General features: G+C 43.8%; 1 protein-coding gene across 4 annotated transcripts in view; it reads left to right on the top strand.

The window, feature by feature from the left end:
• chd6 (chromodomain helicase DNA binding protein 6) overlaps positions 1-18,453 on the top strand; it is a 370,255-nt gene that overhangs the window by 235,663 nt on the left and 116,139 nt on the right. For 3 of the 4 annotated variants that reach the window (XM_063040969.1, XM_063040967.1, XM_063040968.1), the window contains 2 exons: positions 5,816-5,968; positions 10,674-10,742. In XM_063040969.1, the coding sequence (XP_062897039.1) occupies positions 5,816-5,968; positions 10,674-10,742 (222 nt within the window). The remainder of the gene's footprint in view (positions 1-5,815; positions 5,969-10,673; positions 10,743-18,453) is intronic. The other variant, XM_063040970.1, reaches the window with a different exon arrangement.

Here is an 18,453-nt window from a genome sequence, read left to right as displayed (position 1 = left end):
CTGAATCTGTAGAACATTGGAAAATGATTACCAATGCGTCCACGATTTCTAAAGCCACCTCCTTTAAGTACCCTGGGATGCAGACCATCAGGTCCCGGGGACTTATCAGCCTTCAGACCCAACAGCCTATCCATCACCATTTCCTGCCTAATATAAATTTCCTTCAATTCATCCATTACCCTAGGTCCTTTGGCCACTATTACATCTGGGAGATTGTTTGTGTTTTCCCTAGTGAAGACAGATCCAAAGTACCTGTTCAACTCATCTGCCATTTCCTTGTTCCCCATAATAAATTCACCCGCTTCTGTCTTCAAGGGCCCAATTTTGGTCCTAACTATTTTTTTCCCTTTCACATACCTAAAGAAGCTTTTACTATCCTCCTTTATATTCTTGGCTAGTTTACCTTCATACCTCATTTTTTTCTCCTTGTATTGCCTTTTTAGTTACCTTCTGTTGCTCTTTAAAAGTTTCCCAATCCTCTGGCTTCCCACTTGTCTTTGCTATGTTATACTTCTCTTTTATTTTTATACTGTCCATTACTTCCCTTGTCAGCCATGGCCTCCCCTTACTCCCCTTAGGATCTTTCTTCCTCTTTGGAATGAGCTGATCCTGCACCTTCCGCATTATTCCCAGACACACTTGCTGTTGTTCCACTGTCATCTCTGCTAGGGTATTGTTTCGTTGAACTTTGGCCAGTTCCACCCACATAGCACCATAGTTCCCTTTGTTCAACTGTAATACTGACATTTTCAAGTTTCCCTTCTCCCTCTCAAATTGTAGATTAAAATTTATCATATTATGGCCACTACCTCCTAATGGCTCCTTTACCTCAAGGTCCCTGATCAAATCCGATTCATTGCACAACACTAAATCTAGAGTTGCGTTCTCTCTGGTAGGCTCCAGTACAAGCTGTTCTAAGAATCCATCTCGGAGGGACTCCGCAAACTCCCCTTCTTGAGGTCCAGTACCAACCTGATTCTTCTAGTCTACCTGCATGTTGAAGTCCCCCATAACAACTGTAGCATTACCTTTGCGACATGCCAATTTTAACTCTTGATTCAATTTACACCCTACATCCAGACTACTGTTTGGGGGCCTGTAGATAACTCCCATTAGGGTCTTCCTACCCTTAGAATTTCTCAGTTCTATCCATACTGACTCTACGTCTCCTGATTCTATGTCCCCCCTTGCAAGGGACTGAATATCATTCCTCACCAACAGAGCCACCCCACCCTCTCTGCCCATCAGTCTGTCCTTTCAATGGGACGTATACCCTTGAATATTCATTTCCCAGGCCCTGTCCACTTGAAGCCATGTCCCTGTTATTCCCACAACATCATACTTACCAATTTCCAACTGTGCCTCAAACTCATCCACTTTATTTCTTATACTCCGTGCAGTCATATACAATACTGTTAATTCATTACTCCCCTCACCTCCCATATCAATTCCTATTTCACTTGGCCATACTGTACGATCCCTTCTTGAGCATTCTGCTCTGTTGATTCTGCTGTCATTCTTAACTTTTCTTATTCTCACTTTCCCTTTATCTCTATCCGTATGTTTCCAGATTGTCCCCTCCCCCGCACTACTTAGTTTAAACACACCCGTGTTGCAGAGGCAAACCTGCCTGCCAGAATGCTGGTCCCCCGCTTATTAAGGTGCAACCCCTCCCTTTTGTACAATTCATCCTTACCACAAAACATACCCCAGTGGTCCAAGAATGTAAATCCTTGCTTCCTGCACCAGTTCCTCAGCCACACATTCAGATCCATTATCTCCCTGTTCCTGCCCTCTCCAGCACGAGGAACTGGAAGCAAACCGGAGATAACCACCCTGGAAGTCCTGCTTTTCAGCCTTCTTCCGAGTTCTCTGAAGTCGCGCTGTAGAATGTCTTTCCTCTTCCTCCTCACGTCATTTGTGCGGACATGCACCACCACTTCCGGATGTTCACCTTCACTCTTGAGGATTCCCTGCAATCGGTCTGTGACATCTTGGATCCCGGCACCAGGGAGGCAACACATCATCCTTAAATCTCGCCTGTTGCCACAGAAACCCCTTTCTGTACCTCTCACTATGGAGTCCCCTACTACCACAGCTCTGTCTGACGTCTGTCTCCTCGACTTTGCCTCAGCGCCAATTATAGACTCGCAGACCCGTCCGCCTCTCAGACTGGCACTGTCTTCTGTCCCAACAGCTTCCAAGAGGGAGGACCTGTTTACGAGAAGCACATCTCCCGGGGTCTCCTGTACTTCAAGCATCCTTTCCTTGCTCATTGTCGTCTTCCTTCTCCCTTCCTGTATCCTGGGTGTAACGACCTCACTGTAGGTCCTGTCCAGAAAATTCTCGTTCTCACGGATTAACCTAATGTCATCCATTTGCCTCTGCAGTGCTGCAACAGGGTCCTTCAGAAGCTGAATCTGGACACATTTTCCGCAAGTGCAGGACCCAGAGACACCATCAGTGTCCCTGACCTCCCACATCATGCATGCAGCACACTGAATCAGCCTAGTGGTCATCTCTTCTCCACTTCTTCCCCTCTCCAACTGTGGCATAGTCTCCACTCTCAGCCTCCTTCGCATTTTTCTCGCAAGGCACTTACCCCGACAAGGCTGCTCCCCAACACATCACTCCCCTAGAGCGAGCCTTGCTGATATTAGCTGATAATTTAAAATCAGCCGCTCCTTCTCAGCCAATCCCTGCACTCGCTCCTTCACCTGCCACGCCTCCTCTGACCTCCTCCTCCACTAGTTGGCACATCTTGCTCCTGTACACCCTCTCATCTCCATCTGAAATTCTACCAACAATGGTTGTATCATCAGCAAATTTATAGATGGTGTTTGAGCTATGCCTAGCCACACAGTCATGGGTATAGAGAGAGTAGAGCAGTGGGCTAAGCACACACTCCTAAGGTGCACCAGTGCTTATCGTCAGTGAGGAGGAGATGTTATCACCAGTCTGCGCAGATTGTGGTCGAAGGTTAGGAAGTCAAGGGTCCAATTGCAGAGGGAGGTACAGAGGCCCAGGTTCTGTAACTTCTCAATCAGGATTGTGGGAATTATGGTGTTTAATGCTGAGCTATAGTTGATGAACAGCATCCTGAGATAGGTGTTTGTATTGTGCAGGTGGTCTCAGGCCGTGTGAAGAGCCATTGAGACTGCATCTGCCATTGACCTGTTGTGGCAATAGACAAATTGCAATGGGTCCAAGTCCTTGCTGAGGCAGCAGCTCAGTCTGATCATGACCAACTTCTCAAAATATGTCATCACTGTAGATGTGAGTGCTACTGAGCAATAGTTATTAAGGCAGCTCAGATTATTCTTCTTAGGCACTAGTGTAATTGTCTTTTTGAAGCAAATGGGAACTTCAGCCTGTAGCAGTGAGAGGTTGAAAATGTCCTTGAATACTCCCGCCAGTTACTTGGCACAGATTTTCAGAGCCTTAACAGGTACTCCATCAGAGTCTTTCGCCTTACTAGGGTTCACTCTCTTTAGTGACATCCTAACATTGGCCTCTGAGACAGAGATCACAGGGTCATCAGGTGCAGCAAGGATCTTCACAGCTGTAGTTATATTCTCCCTTTCAAAGCGGGCAAAGTGTTAAGTTCATCTGGTAGTGAAGCATTGCCATTCATGCTATTGGGTTTTGCTTTGTAGGAAGTAATGTCTTGCAAACCCTGCCAAAGTTGTCGTACATCTGGTGTTGCCTCCACCCTCGTTTGAAATTGTCTCTTCGTCCTTGGAATAGCCCTCTGCAAGTCATACCTGGTTTTCTAGTACAGACCTGGGACGCCAGCATTACATGCCACAGATCTAGCCTTCAGCAGATGACGTATCTCCTGGTTCATACATGGCTTTTGGTTTGGGAACGTACAGTAAGTCTTTGTAGGCATACACTCATCCACACAGGTTTTAATGAGGTCGGTACCAACTACAGCATACTCATCCAGATTCAAAGATGAATCCCTGAATACAGTCCAGTCCACTCCACTGATTCAAAGCAGTCCTGTAAGCACTCCTGTGCTTCTCTTGTCCTTACCTTCTTGGTCCTCACTACTGGTGCTGCAGTCTTCAGTCTCTTCTTATTCTCTGGGAGTAGAAGTACAACCAGGTGATCAGACTTCCCAAAGTGAGGGTGGGGAATAGCACGGTAGTCATTTTTGATGATGTAACAATGGTCCAGTATGTTGTTTCTTCTGGTATTACAAGTGATTGTTGATGGTAATTGCTTTTTCAGACTGGCCTAGTTAAAATTCCACAAAACGATGGTGAAGGTGTTAGTGTGCGCTGTGCTGTGCATGTTGATCCCATTGCTCAGATGATCTAAAGCCTGATTGACATTAGCCTGAGGTGGAATGTACCGCTATCAAAATGATTCTGGGAATTTCCCGCGGTTTACAGGAAGCCATGGGAGGTTTACAGGAAAATTAAAAAATAGAATAGAATTTACATGAACCAAGATTGACATGGGGTACCAGCCTTCATTAGCCAGGGCACAGAATATAAGAGAAACAAGATACTGGTGTAACTTTATAAAACATTGGAGACTACTGTGTACAGTTCTGGTGACTACACTCTAGGAAGGATATGATTGTACTGAAAATTCACCAAGGTGTTGCCTGGGATGGAAGAGTTGAGTTATGATGAGAGACTAGGGAGGCTGTGTCAGTCTTCCCTGGAGATCCAATCGAGGTTTACAGCATTTTGTAGGGAGTAGATAATGGACAGTAGGAAACTTTCCCACAAAGCAGAGACATCTGAAACTGGACGGCATTGTGTAGGGTAAGAGGGGAAGAAATTTTGAGGGGATATAGTGAGGAACTTGTTCACTGAGGTGGAATTTAGAATGCACTGTTTAAGTGGAGGTAATTGTCACACCATTTCTGAAGGATCTAAATGAGCATGAAATCACCAATGCTTAGGAGGCACTAGATGTTGATAACTAGAATTAATATCGAAGTTCCTTAGTGGGCTTCATAGACAGGGTTGGCTGAAAGGCCTTTTCTATGTTCTATGTACTGAAAGAAAGGTTGGGATGATGTGGAATGAGGACTGCGTGACCATCAAGCCTGAGCACCGGTATAGACCATTAGGGACCAGTGACCTGCTGTGGTACTGTCTGCATTCTCTGTATACCCAGCTTGTGTAGCACATTAGTGTGGCTGATGTATTCTGCAATCATTTTATTTAAGGAGAGGATTCAGTTAGATCAGTTATTACTGCTCTGACCTTGTCATTTTATCTCAAAAATATGTACGTTAGTTAACGGGTGTGTGTTTAATTGCGATATCTAATTGGAGAAGTTATTGATGCCAAAGTAATTAGATTGGAAATGGGGTTGGCAGTGGAGATGGTGAGCTGATGGGTGGGGGGAATCAAATTTCAGGAAGACATCTTCATTACTAAACCTTCTGATCCCAGGGTGTGTGCTGTGTTTGTGTTTAGGAAGTTAGTTGAAGGGAGCAGAGTTTCTTAACATCCCTGGTAACTTTCAGAGGATCTATTGTAGTAAGAAGACCAGCTAGAGTGAATACCCTTCCAAAGAAGCAGTCTGCTCTTAAAACTGTATAGACATTAGGAATGAAATTGTAGAGATGGCAGAGGAATTGTGGCTTTAGATAATTAGAATTCCTGTGGAGTGAATGGAGGCAGATTCTTGTCTCTCAGCAGCCAGCTAGGGGTCCGGGTCATTCAATACTGTGAGTGAAATATTTTAGCATTGATCCAGCCTCCTTCCCAAGCTAAGCCGTGTTTAGCAGAGCTGTGACAGTTTGAGATGCTGTCTTAATGACGCCAGTTTCTTGTTTGTTTGGTAGAAGCGACGATCAGGCCGTCAAGTAAAACGAAGGAAGTACAATGAAGACTTGGACTTCAAAGTTGTCGATGATGCCGGTGAAACAATTGCTGTACTGGGAACAGGGCGGATTTCTCCGAACTCTGGCTCCTCACAGAAAGGAAACCAGACGACGGTAAGATGGTGAAGTATAGAGCAGATAGGGATGTCACTAAATCGGTGAACCACTTGGGGCAAATGTGGCCAATTTTTCAAGGATTCAAGCAAAGAGCACCGAGTTACATCAGACCTATATTGTGTGAGTTTGGAACACCAGGTTTTCACTCTTGCTGTCTGTTAGTGTAGGGTGTGAGTCCTGATCTCTCCATTGAGGCACAGTGTCAGGGTAGGGGTGCTCAGACAATCAAATAGGAAGATTTCTTCGGATAAGTACTTGAATTTGAAACGGGTGCTTCATAGATCTGTAGTTTTGCTGATCGAATTATTCCGGAGGAAAATATTTGAGCAGTTTTCCACATTGGATCTAGGGCTTTTATCTAACCCAGACTATGGAATAACTGAGATGTTTTTAAACCATTCTGTTGTGACTGAAGTGGGAAGGTGTAATCTGTGTTTTGAAAGCATTGTTAGTACTGTTCCTCCTCAGTAAAAAGAATGTTTGGCCAAGTGATCATATTGAATCACAAGGTAGCCCATGTACTGTCTTTGACTTTGTTGTAGCCTCAGTGAATTGGTGACTTTATAGCAAATGGGGTGTGAAGATTTCTGGCAGAATTCAAGGTGACTTGTTTGTTTGTGTGGTGCTTACCGCACAAAGTAGAATCATTGTGTGATTTTTAGGAAAATGTCAATTAGTTTTAATTAGTTCAATGTGACTCCATAGTCTGTTATCTCCACAGCCTTGAACTTTTTTGGCACACTTTGACCACATTGAGCACTTGTTCATCTTGTGCCTATATCTTCTGCTTGAATGAGTATTATTGTCTGTACGGTATTGGTTTATTATTGTAACGTGTACCAAGACAGCGAAAACTAAACAGATCATTCCATACCTAATTACATCAAGGTAATAAAAGGAAAAGAGAATGCAGGATATTGTGTTACAGTTACAGAGTGTTACAGTGCAGGTAAACCAGTAAATTGCAAGGGCCATAACAAGATAGAATGGGGGTTCAAAAATATTTCTGCTAACATATGAGATATCCATTCAACAGTGAGATACAATATGTCCTTGAGTCTGGTAGTACGTGTTCTCAATCTTTTGTATCTTCTGCCTCAAAGGAGAGAGAAGAGGAGATAATGACTGGAGTGGGATGGATCCTTGATTACGTTGGCTTTTTCTTGAGGCAGGATCAGTGCAGGGGAGGCAGCTTTATGTGATGGACTGGACCTTGTTCACAACTCTGTAATCTACCAAGCTGTGATACGTCCAGATGGGTCTAAAAGCCATTGTGTGGGTTTGAAAAAGACAGATTTCTGATCTCTCTGTTGCTCAATGTAAATTCATTGAGCTCTTCAGAACGTAGCTTCTGGAATTCCCTTCCTAAAAGGCTTGGCTTTTTTTTTACCTCTCTCTTCCTCAAAGTCACTTCTCAACCAAATTTCTTGTCCCATCCTTGTAAATTTCAGCAGCTTGATGCCTAGACCTGTTTGGTTTCATCTCTGTCAGGTAACTGTTGCTCATTGAAGATGGATGTAATTGTATGTGATGTTGGGAGAGTGGATGAGGAGGGGATAAAGAGCTTGAGAATTAAGAAGGGAATGAATGCAGAGTGGACCAAAGAGAACGGGGATGAGTGGGGGGGGGGGGGGTTGGTGGAAGAGGCCTGAAGCGGGGAGGACAGGATGGGGGATGGTTCAAGGAAAGGGCCGAGGAAGAGGACATGAACAAGATTATGTCTGAAGCAAGTCTGTGTGGCAGAATCCTCGTCTCTAACCATCTGGGATCTTTTCGTCATTGGACCAAGAGTTATGTCTGTGTGGTAGCCTGTTGAGCAGTAGCCAGTCTGTGTTAACAAATTCATGCAGAGACATCTCCCAGTGTGTGGAGGCAAGTCATCAAGACATACTCTCCTGGCTCAGAAGCAGGTGAGGATTTTGTTCAGAAACAAACTTTATTCATTAAAGTATATTCCATATGATCATATGACATACAGTATGAACATATCTTTATATTCATGGAGCCATCAAACCAGTGCATTTATTTACTGTGGACCAGTGCCACATATATTTGAAAACAGTACATGTCCATGAAGTGTTTGAGAGGCTCTTTAAGGAGACTTGGGCTGTCAGTGTCCAGTGAGGACAGGGTCCTGGTCTGTGGTCCTTACCCAGTCTTTGTGGTGGCTGTGCGCAGTTTCATTACATCCCTCACCATACTCCTGAACCTTGGAAAGTGCCGTGGAGAATATGATTCTTGTAGTTGTTTTGATACAGCTGTATAAACGGCCTGCTGAGCTGTTTCAGAGCACACTTCAGACTTGACCTCTATCTGTGGGTCTGAACTCCCACTCCATTTTCTGGAAATGGCAGGATCTCCTCATGGCCACCAATTCAGTTGGACTTCCATTCTCATTCTCATACGTCAGTCTATGGCTGTCCTCTACTGTCATGGTGAGGCTACAGTCAGATTGGAGGAGCAATACCTTCTGTTCCATCTGGATAACATCTAACCTGATGGCATGAACATCGATTTCTCAAACTTGTGGTAACTTCCCCCCCACTTCTCTTTCTCTTTCTTTTCCCATTCCCCATCCTCATTTTTCACACCATTTCTTTTCACCTGCCTGTTGCGTCCCTCTGGTTTCCCCCTCTGCCTTCCCTTTCTTCCGTGGTCCACTATCCTCTTCTATCAGATTGCTGCTTCTTCAGCCCTCTACCTCTTCCATGTAATACCTTTCAGTTTCTCATATCACTTCCCCCGCCCACCTTCCCCTTTACCTGGTTTCACCTATCACCTACTAACTTGTACTCCTTCCCCTCCCCCCCCACCTCGTTATTCTGGTTCCTTACCCCCTTCCTTTCCAGTCCTGATGACTGCTCTTGGCCTGAAACGATGCCTGTTTATTCCTCTCCATAGATGCTACCTGACCTGCTGAATTCCTTCAGCATTTTATGTGTCTCAAGTAGGCTTAAGGGTGTCAGATTTCCTTCCCTGAATGGCATTTCTCTATCAGATGAACAGTTTTATAATAACAATCTCATAGTTTCATGATCACACTTACTGATACTACCTTTTGCTTTAAATTTTAGATTATTTAAATTCCCCCAGATGCTGATTTAAGCTTGTCCTCAGTTTATTACTGCAGATCTTTGGAAGCAACAGTATTTTTATTAAAGCAGTAAGCTGAGGGAATTGAACATAGAAATGCTTCATATTCCGGCCGTATATGATCACCATGACCCTGATTTTGAAATGCAAACACCAGAATCCACAGTGTTATTGCAGCTTACCCGGGGCGGGGGGTGATGTTAGCTAAATGTAGCTTGTAATTCTTTGCCTAAACATGACCAAGGAGTGATCTCATCGAGGAGTTTGGACACTGAGCATAAGAAAACAGGAGCAGGATAAGGCCAATTGAGTCCCACCATTCAGTATGATCTGCCCAGGCCTCCTCTCCTTTTCTGTACCACTTCCCCAATATCATGATTTGATAAGGTAGATTGAGAGAAATTATTTCCTTTGAGGGCATAACTGTTAATTAGAATCCAGGATTGAAATGGAGAAACAGTTGGGTTGAAATTGTCGAAAGGTAAATAAATATCAATCAGCCATGATTTCATTAAATGGCAGAACTGGGCTGAAATGCCTGCTGCTACCCAGTGTTCTTGCACTTGGACCCAGAGTGTCCTTTGCCAAATCCAGCACCTAGTGCTGTGCTTTGTGTTTCGTTCCAGTGAGCAGAGAGATAATGCTCCATCCATGTTGGAATGGCACGGTAGTGTAGCACTGTTAGAGTGTCAGTGACTTGGGTTCAATTCCCACTGTTATCTTTAAGGAGTTTGCATGTTCTTTCTGTAACTGCATGGTTTCCACCGGGTGCTCTGGTTTCTTCCCATATTCCAAAGATGTACTGGTTAGTAGGTTAATTGGCCACAGGTGTAATTTTCGATGTGGGCTCATTGGACTGGAAGGGTCATTTACTGTGTTGTTTCTTTAAATCATTTAAAAATGTTGTAGCCACTCCACCTGCAATGTCTAGTGCCTATATACAGTGGAATGCAGAAGTTTGGGTGCCCTTGCTCAAAATTTCTGTTAGTGTGATTAGTTAGGTGAGTAGAAGATGAACTGATCTCCAAAAGTCATAACGTTAAAGATGAAACATTCTTTTCAACATTTTAAGCAAGATTAGTGTATTATTTTTGGTTTGACCATGCTGACCATGTACTGACCATGCAGGATGCCCAAACTTTTGCATACCACTGTAAGGAGAGTTTGGTGATTAGCACCAGTGAAGTTATAAACTTCAGGTCTATTAAAGGATCATCTTTATTCACTATATATACACATGTGTATTGTTAGGAATTTGCTACACTAATCTAATGATTCTCTCTACATCTCCCTTTTTCCCTTATTTCTTGTGCTATTACATTGTAATCTTTGCTCCTCTTGATCACTTCTACCCACTTTGCTTCTGCCCCTTGTACCTCCCTTGTTTGTGTTCCCCCCTACCCACCCCACTCTGTCTCCTTCTCATTTGTTGCTCCCAGTTGCCCATGTTCACAGCACCTCTCCCTTCCCCACCCACACCCTGCTACCCGATTTAGTCTTCAATCTTTCTTCATCCGACTATACGGTTCTGTTCTTCCCTTTCCTGGTTATCCTGCCTACAAGCGTGGAACGTTGTACATCATTGATCATACGGTTTTCTTTATTGTAGGAAAGTCAGGAGGAGGATGAGTCTGCTGTCATTGAGAAGATTCTGGCTCAGCGAATAACACAGAGAGAGGTGAGACACAATATGCGTAAAGGGAGAAATGGCAGACAGGGCAGGGCTCCACTTACACTTTATTAGTTTCTTGTTCCTGCTGAATCCTCTGACTGAAGATTATGGTTTACCAGTACAAGAACTTAAATCCATAATGATTTTACTGACATGGTGTTATAACTTGCTGGCACAAGAATGGTCAACTGGTGATGATGCTAAACTGGATTAACATGTGTCTCCCATTTTGTCCAGGAAATAAAGCCCTGCTTCTGTTCCCACTGCATCTAAACAGGAGTGTGATGCTGTGCAGATGGTGGAAGGGTTTGGAAAGATCATGGAAAGATTTGGTAAAGGAGTTTAAACAGGAGTATGAAGCTGCGTAGAAGGTGGAAGGATTTGGAAAGATCATGGAGTGATTTGATAAGGAGTTTAATAATCTACGAAAACATCCTAGATGTTTCTACGTTGGGGCTCCATGGCAGTGTAGCGGTTAGCGCAACACTATTGCAGTTTGGAGCATTGGAGTTTGGAGTTTAATTCCGGCACTGTGTGTGTGTTTCTGCCAGGTGGTCCGGTCCAAAGATGTAGTGGTTAGTAAGCTAATTGGTTCAAAGGTTCAAAGGTCAAGTTTAATGTCAGAGAAATGGATACAATATACATCCTGAATTGCTTTTCCTTTGCAAAACATCCATGAAAACAGAGAAGTGCCGCAAAGAATGGACAATTGAATGTGAGAACACCAAAGTTCCCCCCCCCAGCTCCCCCTTCCTGCACGTAAGCGGCAGCAAGCAACGACCGCCCCCCACCAGCAAAAATAAACAAGCATCGATACAATCACCGAGCCCAAGGGTGTGCTAAGTGATAGCAAAGACACAGACCTTGCAGTTACCCCAAAAGTTTTGCATTTCATCCGAATTCAACAACCCACAGGTTCTCTCTCCCCCTGGCAAGGGAGAGGGATGTGTCCCCCATTTTCACAGCGAGCGGGAGACATAGCAACATCCCGTTGGTTTACGATCTTAAAAATCCGTTTTGTCGCTCTTATTGAGCTCTGTGTCTGAAGATTGCAAAGACATTGGGTCGTCGGGCCCACAGCAAAAGTTTTTCAGGCCTCCCTGGCGACACACGAGTCTCCGGCTATGACACCAACCCTCGATCCACCCGTCTCCAGAGCCCTGAGATCTTAGGCTTCCGAAAACAATCGAGCTTCTCAGGTCAAATGCTTGGCATGTTGAATAGCGACCAGTGGTGGACCCCCCGAGAATGGATCCCATTCCCACAAAGAATCGAAGCCTGCGGTCTTCAGAAGAACCCTGAAAGGGAAAAAAAAAGATATTAAGGGTAGAAAAAGAGCTGTTTCGGAAGATGCAAGCAAAGGAGTCACTGTTAGGTGCCATCATCCTCCTAAGCTCCACCCCTGTCATTATAACTGTCCCGTGATTCGGCCAGGGTTAAATTGGCGGGTTCCTGGGTTGGCGCAGCTTGTTGGTACATAAGTTTAGGGCCAACATGTTTGGTCCGTTCTCTTCATCTTTGAAGTGGTAAGCTTGTGAAGAGATTTCTCTGTCTGTAGAGAAATGCTCAGATTCCACTGACGAATTGAATCAGGTTTATTATCACTTGCATATACAATATGACATGAAATTTGTTGTTTTGCAGCAGCACGATAGTGCAAAACATAAAAATTACTACAGAAACATAGAAACCTACAGCACAATACGGGCCCTTCGGCCCACAGAGTTGTACCGAACATGTCCCTACCATAGAGATTACTAGGCTTACCCAAAGCCCTCTATTTTTCTAAGCTCCATGTACCTATCCAAAAGTCTCTTAAAAGACCCTATCGTATCCGCCTCCACCACCGTTGTCGGCAGCCCATTCCACGTACTCATCACTCTCTGCATAAAAAAACTTGCTCCTGACCTCTCTGTACCTACTCCCAAACACCTTAAACCTCTGTCCTCTTGTGGCAATCATTTCAGCCCTGGGAAGAAGCCTCTGACTACCCACACAATCAATGCCTCTCATCACCTTATACTCCTCTATCAGGTCACCACTCATCCTCCGTCGCTCCAAGGAGAAAAGGCCAAGTTCACTCAACCTATTCTCATAAGGCATGCTCCCCAATCCAGGCAACATCCTTGTAAATCTCCTTTGCACCCTTTCTATAGTTTCCACATCCTTCCTGTAGTGAGGCGACCAGAACTGAGCACAGTACTCCAAGTGGGGTCTGACCGGAGTCCTATATAGCTGCAACATTACCTCTAGACTCTAAACTCCATACCATGATTGATGAAGGCCAATGTACCGTATGCCACATTAACCACAGAGTCAACCTGCGCAGCTGCTCTCAGTGTCCTATGGACTCGGACCCCAAGATCCCTCTGATCCTCCACACTGCCAAGAGTCTTACCATTAATACTATATTCTGCCATCATACTTGACCTACCAAAATGAACCACTTCACACTTATCTGGGTTGAACTCCGTTTGCCACTTCTCAGCCCAGTTTTGCATCCTATCAATGTCCCACTGTAACCTCTGACAGCTCTCCACACTATCCACAGCACCTCCAACCTTTGTGTCATTAGCAAACTTACTAACCCATCCCTCCACTTCCTCATCCAGGTCATTTATAAAAATCACGAAGAGTAGGGGTCCCAGAACAGATCCCTGAGACACACCGCTGGTCACCGACCTCCATGCAGAATATGACCCGTCTACAACCACTCTTCGCCTTCTGTGGGCAAGCCAGTTCTGGATCCACAAAGCAATGCCCCCTTGAATTCCATGCCTTCTTACTTTCTCAATCAGCCTTGTATGGGGTACCTTATCAAGTGCTTTGCTGAAATCCATATACACTACATCTACTGCTCTTCCTTCATCAATGTGTTTAGTCACATCCTCAAAAAATTCAATCAGGCTCGTAAGGCACGACCTGTCCTTGCCAAAGCCATGCTGACGATTCCTAATCATATTATACCTCTCCAAATGGTCATAAATCCTGCCTGCCAGGATCTTCTCCATCAACTTACCAACCACTGAAGTATGACTCACTGGTCTATAATTTCCTGGGCTATCCCTACTCCCTTTCTTGAATAAAGGAACAACATCCGCACCCCTCTAATCCTCCGGAACCTTTCCCGTTCCCCATTGATGATGCAAAGATCATCGCCAGGGGCTCAGCAATCTCATCCCTTGCCTCCCACAGTAGCCTGGGGTACATCTCATCTGGTTCTGGCAACTTATCCAACTTGATGCTCTCCAAAGCTCCAGCACATCCTCTTTCTTAATATCTACATGCTCAAGCTTTTCAGTTCGCTGCAAGTCATCACTACAATCACCACAATCACCAAGATCCTTTTCCATTGTTAATACTGAAGTAAAATATTCATTAAGTACCTCTGTTATTTCCTCTGGTTCCATACACATCTTCCCACTGTCACACTTGATAGGTCCCATTCTTTCATGTCTTCTCTTGCTCTATAAGACACAATATATGTAGCAATTAAATCATGCAAAAGAGAGCAAAATAATGAAGTAGTGTTCATGGACAGAAGTCTGAAGTGTAAAACATTGAGTGTGTACCTCCTCCCTGATGGTAGTAATGAGAATAGGGCATATTCTGGATGGTCAGGGTCCTTAATCTTAACTTGGTGATCAGGTAGAAATCATTGAAATATAAAAATAGAGTAGGTGTGAATACTAGAGTAGGTAGGTAATAGAGTATGCTTCCACTCTGGGATCACCAGAAGACAGCCATAACAATTCCAAAGGAAATCAGGATAAATTTCAGTTTCTGGTTTGGTGACAAAGTGAATGTCGATATCACAGTTGGAGTAAAAGACAGAAATGTGTTTAAAGGAGACTGATAAACTCACATGGTAGAAAGGAATAGGCCAGACTAATGGGGTAAATGCTGTGGGGTGGTAAAAGATCTGTGTTGATCATAAGCATTGGCAAATCGTAGTGCATGCTGTATCTATCACAGTATTATGGTATGAGAGTCAGTCGATTGGACATAATTTTCTTGCTCTAGTTTGTCAACATCTTTGATGACTCTCTGTGTAATCGTGTTTGATGTGTCCCATTCTTATCCCATCATGCTTTTGTGAAAAATCTTTGGGATATTTGTTTATTTATTTTAAATTTAGAGATACAGCAAAGTAACAGACCCTTCCAACCCAACGATCCTGTATCGCCAAATTACTCCCATGTGACATAGAATCGGATGATGTAGGATCCTTCAGGATAGAATTAAGAAACTGTAAGAGTAAAAAGACCCTGATGGGAGTTGTATAGGGGCCCCAAACAATAGCCAGGATGTGGGATATAAATTTCAATGGGAAATAGAAGAAGCATGTAATGTTAAGAAAGAAGAGAGAGAAAAGAGAGAAAACTGCAGGCCAGTTAGCCAGACTTCAGTGATTGGAAAGATGTCCCTTAATAATTGGGAAGTCCATTTTTAAGGATGAGGTTTTGGGGTATTTGGAGGCACATAATAAAGTAGGCCAAAGTCAGCATTGTTTCCTTAAGGGGAAATCTTTCCTGCCAAATCTGTCGGAATTATTTGAGGAAATAACAAGATGGATAGACAAAGGAAAGTCAACAGATGTTGTTTACTTGGATTTTCTGAAGGCCATTGACAAGGTGCTGCGCATGAGGCTATTAACAAGATAAGAGCCCATGGTATTACAGGAAGGATATTAACATGGATCAAAGATTAGCTGACTGACAGGAGGCAAATAAAGGAGGCCTTTTCTAGTTGGCTCCTAGTGACTAGAGGTGCTCCCTAGGGGTCAGTATTAAGACCACTTCTGTATGTCAACGATTTAGATGGTGGAATTGATGGCTTTGTGGCGAAGTTTGCAGATGATAAAAAGATAGGTGGAGAGACAAGTAATGTTGAGGAAGCAAGGAGTCTGCAGAAGGACTTGGACAGATTGGGAGAATGGACAAAGAAGTGGCAGATGAAATATAGTGTAGGTAAGTGTATGGTCATGTACTTTGATAGAAGGAATAAAGGTGTAGACTATTTTCTAGATGTGGAGAAAATTCAAAAATCAGATGTGCAAAGGGACTTGGGAGTCCTTGTGAAGGATTCTCTAAAGGTTAACTTGTGGGTAGGAAGGGCAAATGTAATAGTGGCAGGACAACCAAGGATGTGATGTTGAGGCTTTATTAGGCATTGGTCAGACCGCAGTTGGAGTATTGTGAGCCGTTTTGGGCCCCTTATCTAAGAAAAGATGTGCTGGTTCCGGAGAGGGTCCAGAGGAGGTTCAGGAGAATGATTCTGGGAACGAAGGGGTGAATGTATGATGAGCATTTGTCTCTGAGCCTGCACTTGCTGAGCTTTAGGAGAATGAGGGGTATTGTCATTGAAACCACCTGAATATTGAAAGTCCTAGATAGAGTGGATGTGGAGAAGATGGTTTCTATAGTTGGTGAGTCTATGACCAGAGGGCACAGCCTTATAATAGAGGGACGTCCATTTAGAAGAAAGATGAGGAGGAACTTCTTTATCCGGAAGATGATGAATCTGTGGAATTCATTGCCATGGATGGTTGTGGAGGCAAAAGCGTATATTTAAAGCAGAGATTGATCGGATTTTGGTTAGTCAGGGCATCAAAGGTTATAGGGAAAAGTTAGGAGAATGGAGTTGAGTATGATAATAATTCAGCCATGATGAAATGGCTGAGCAGACTTGATAGGCTGAGCTGGCTAATTCTGCTCCTGATGTCTTGTGGCCTTACAGACCAATGAACCTATTAACTTGTACATCTTTGGAATGTATGAGGAAACCCACACAACCACGGGTAGAACATACAAACGCCTTACAGACAGCAATGAAATTGAACCTGGGTTGCTGGCATTATAACAGCATTAAGCTAACCGCTCGTTGTGCAGAAACACACCACTTAGCCCCACCAGATCATGTTTATGCTCCACCAGAGCCTTCTGTCAAGTTTTTCAACTAAATCCAGCAATATTTTCCTCCCGTCCCACTCCCTCCTATGTATGTTCAGCCTCCCCTTAAATCTATCCTGCACAATTCCTTGTGGAGTTCTAGGTGGAATTTCTGAAGTTAAAGGAGTTAGATAATGACCAGTTAGAGTCGTAGAACACCACAGCACAGAAACAGGCCCTTCACCCCATCTACGCCATTGACCTACACCTGGGCCATAGCCCTCCATACCCCTCCCATCCACATACTTATCCAAACTTCTCTTAAATGTTGAAATTGAACCCACATCCACCACTTCCAGTGGTGGCTTGTTCCACACTTTGAATAAAGAAAGGTTCTTAAACCTTTCACCCTTAACCAATGACCTCTACTTGTTGTTTTCAAAGAAGTTCACAACATCACTCTATCAAACATCCAAATTCGTCACAGTTCAACTCAACAGCAAACTTGACCTCATTGGAAACTCCTTCATTCAATAAGATTTGCTACTAATACTCCCTCTACCCAAGATCAACAAGAGAGTGGAATCTTCTGCCGCCAGACTTGCGCAGTATTTCTGACATTAATATTTTTAAAGATAGACTCAATCAAATCGATTTAGGGGATCTAGTCAAAAAAGCTTACTTTACAATTCCGCGCCGTTAACACGGATTGCGCATTATAACAGTCATCCAGCAATGCTTGCGCAGTACCAAGCAGAAGCAGAAGGTTCACTGCACGGTAATCCTGAACAAGGTTGCAGGATCACAAGATCACAAGACAAAGGACCAGAAGTAGGCCATTCAGCCCATCGAGTCTGCTCTGCCATTCCACCATGAGCTAAACTATTCTCCCATCTAGTTCCAGTTTCCGGCTTTTCCCCATATCCCTTGATACCCTGACTAATTAGATACCTATCAATCTCCTCCTTAAACACCCTCAATGATTGGGCCTCCACAGCTGCATATGGCAATGAATTCCACAAATCCATGGCCCTCTGGCTAAAAATATTTCTCCTCACCTCTGTTTTAAATGTGTACCCTCTAATTCTAAGATTGTGGCCTCTTGTCCTGGATTCACCCACCAAGGGAAATAGCCTTTCCACATCTACTCTATCCAACCCTTTCAACATTCCAAATGTTTCTATGAGATCCCTTCTCATTCTTCTATACCCTAATGAATACAGTCCAAGAGCCGACAAATGCTCTTCATATGTTAGCCCCTGCATTCGAGGAATCATCCTCGTAAATCTTCTCTGAACTCTCTCCAATATCAGTACATCCTTTCTAAGATAGGGGGCCCAAAACTGCACACAGTATTCCAAATGAGGTCTCAGCAGTGCCCCATAGAGCCTCATCAACACCTCCTTACTCTTATACATTACTCCTCTTGAAATGAATGCTAACATAGCATTCGCTTTCCTTACTGCCGATCCAACCTGGTGGTTAACCTTTAGGGTATCCTGCACGAGGACCCCCAAGTCCCTTTGCACTTCTGATTTTTGAATTTTCTCCCCATCTAAATAATAATCTGCCCAATTATTTCTTCTTCCAAAATGTACAATTGTACATTTCTCAACATTGTATCTCATCTGACATTTCTTTACCCACTCTCCTAAACTGACCAAGTCTCTCTGCAACCTTTCCGTTTCTTCAACACTTCCTGCTCCTCCACCTATCTTGGTGTCATCTACACACTTAGCCACAAAACCATTTAATCCATAATCTAAATCAGCGATATACATTGTAAAAAGAAGCGACGATACTGACCCCTGCGGAACACCGCTAGT

Source organism: Mobula hypostoma, chromosome 2 (assembly GCF_963921235.1).
Source record: "Mobula hypostoma chromosome 2, sMobHyp1.1, whole genome shotgun sequence".
NCBI lineage: Eukaryota > Metazoa > Chordata > Chondrichthyes > Myliobatiformes > Myliobatidae > Mobula > Mobula hypostoma.
This window is presented reverse-complemented; position numbering and strand designations above follow the sequence as displayed.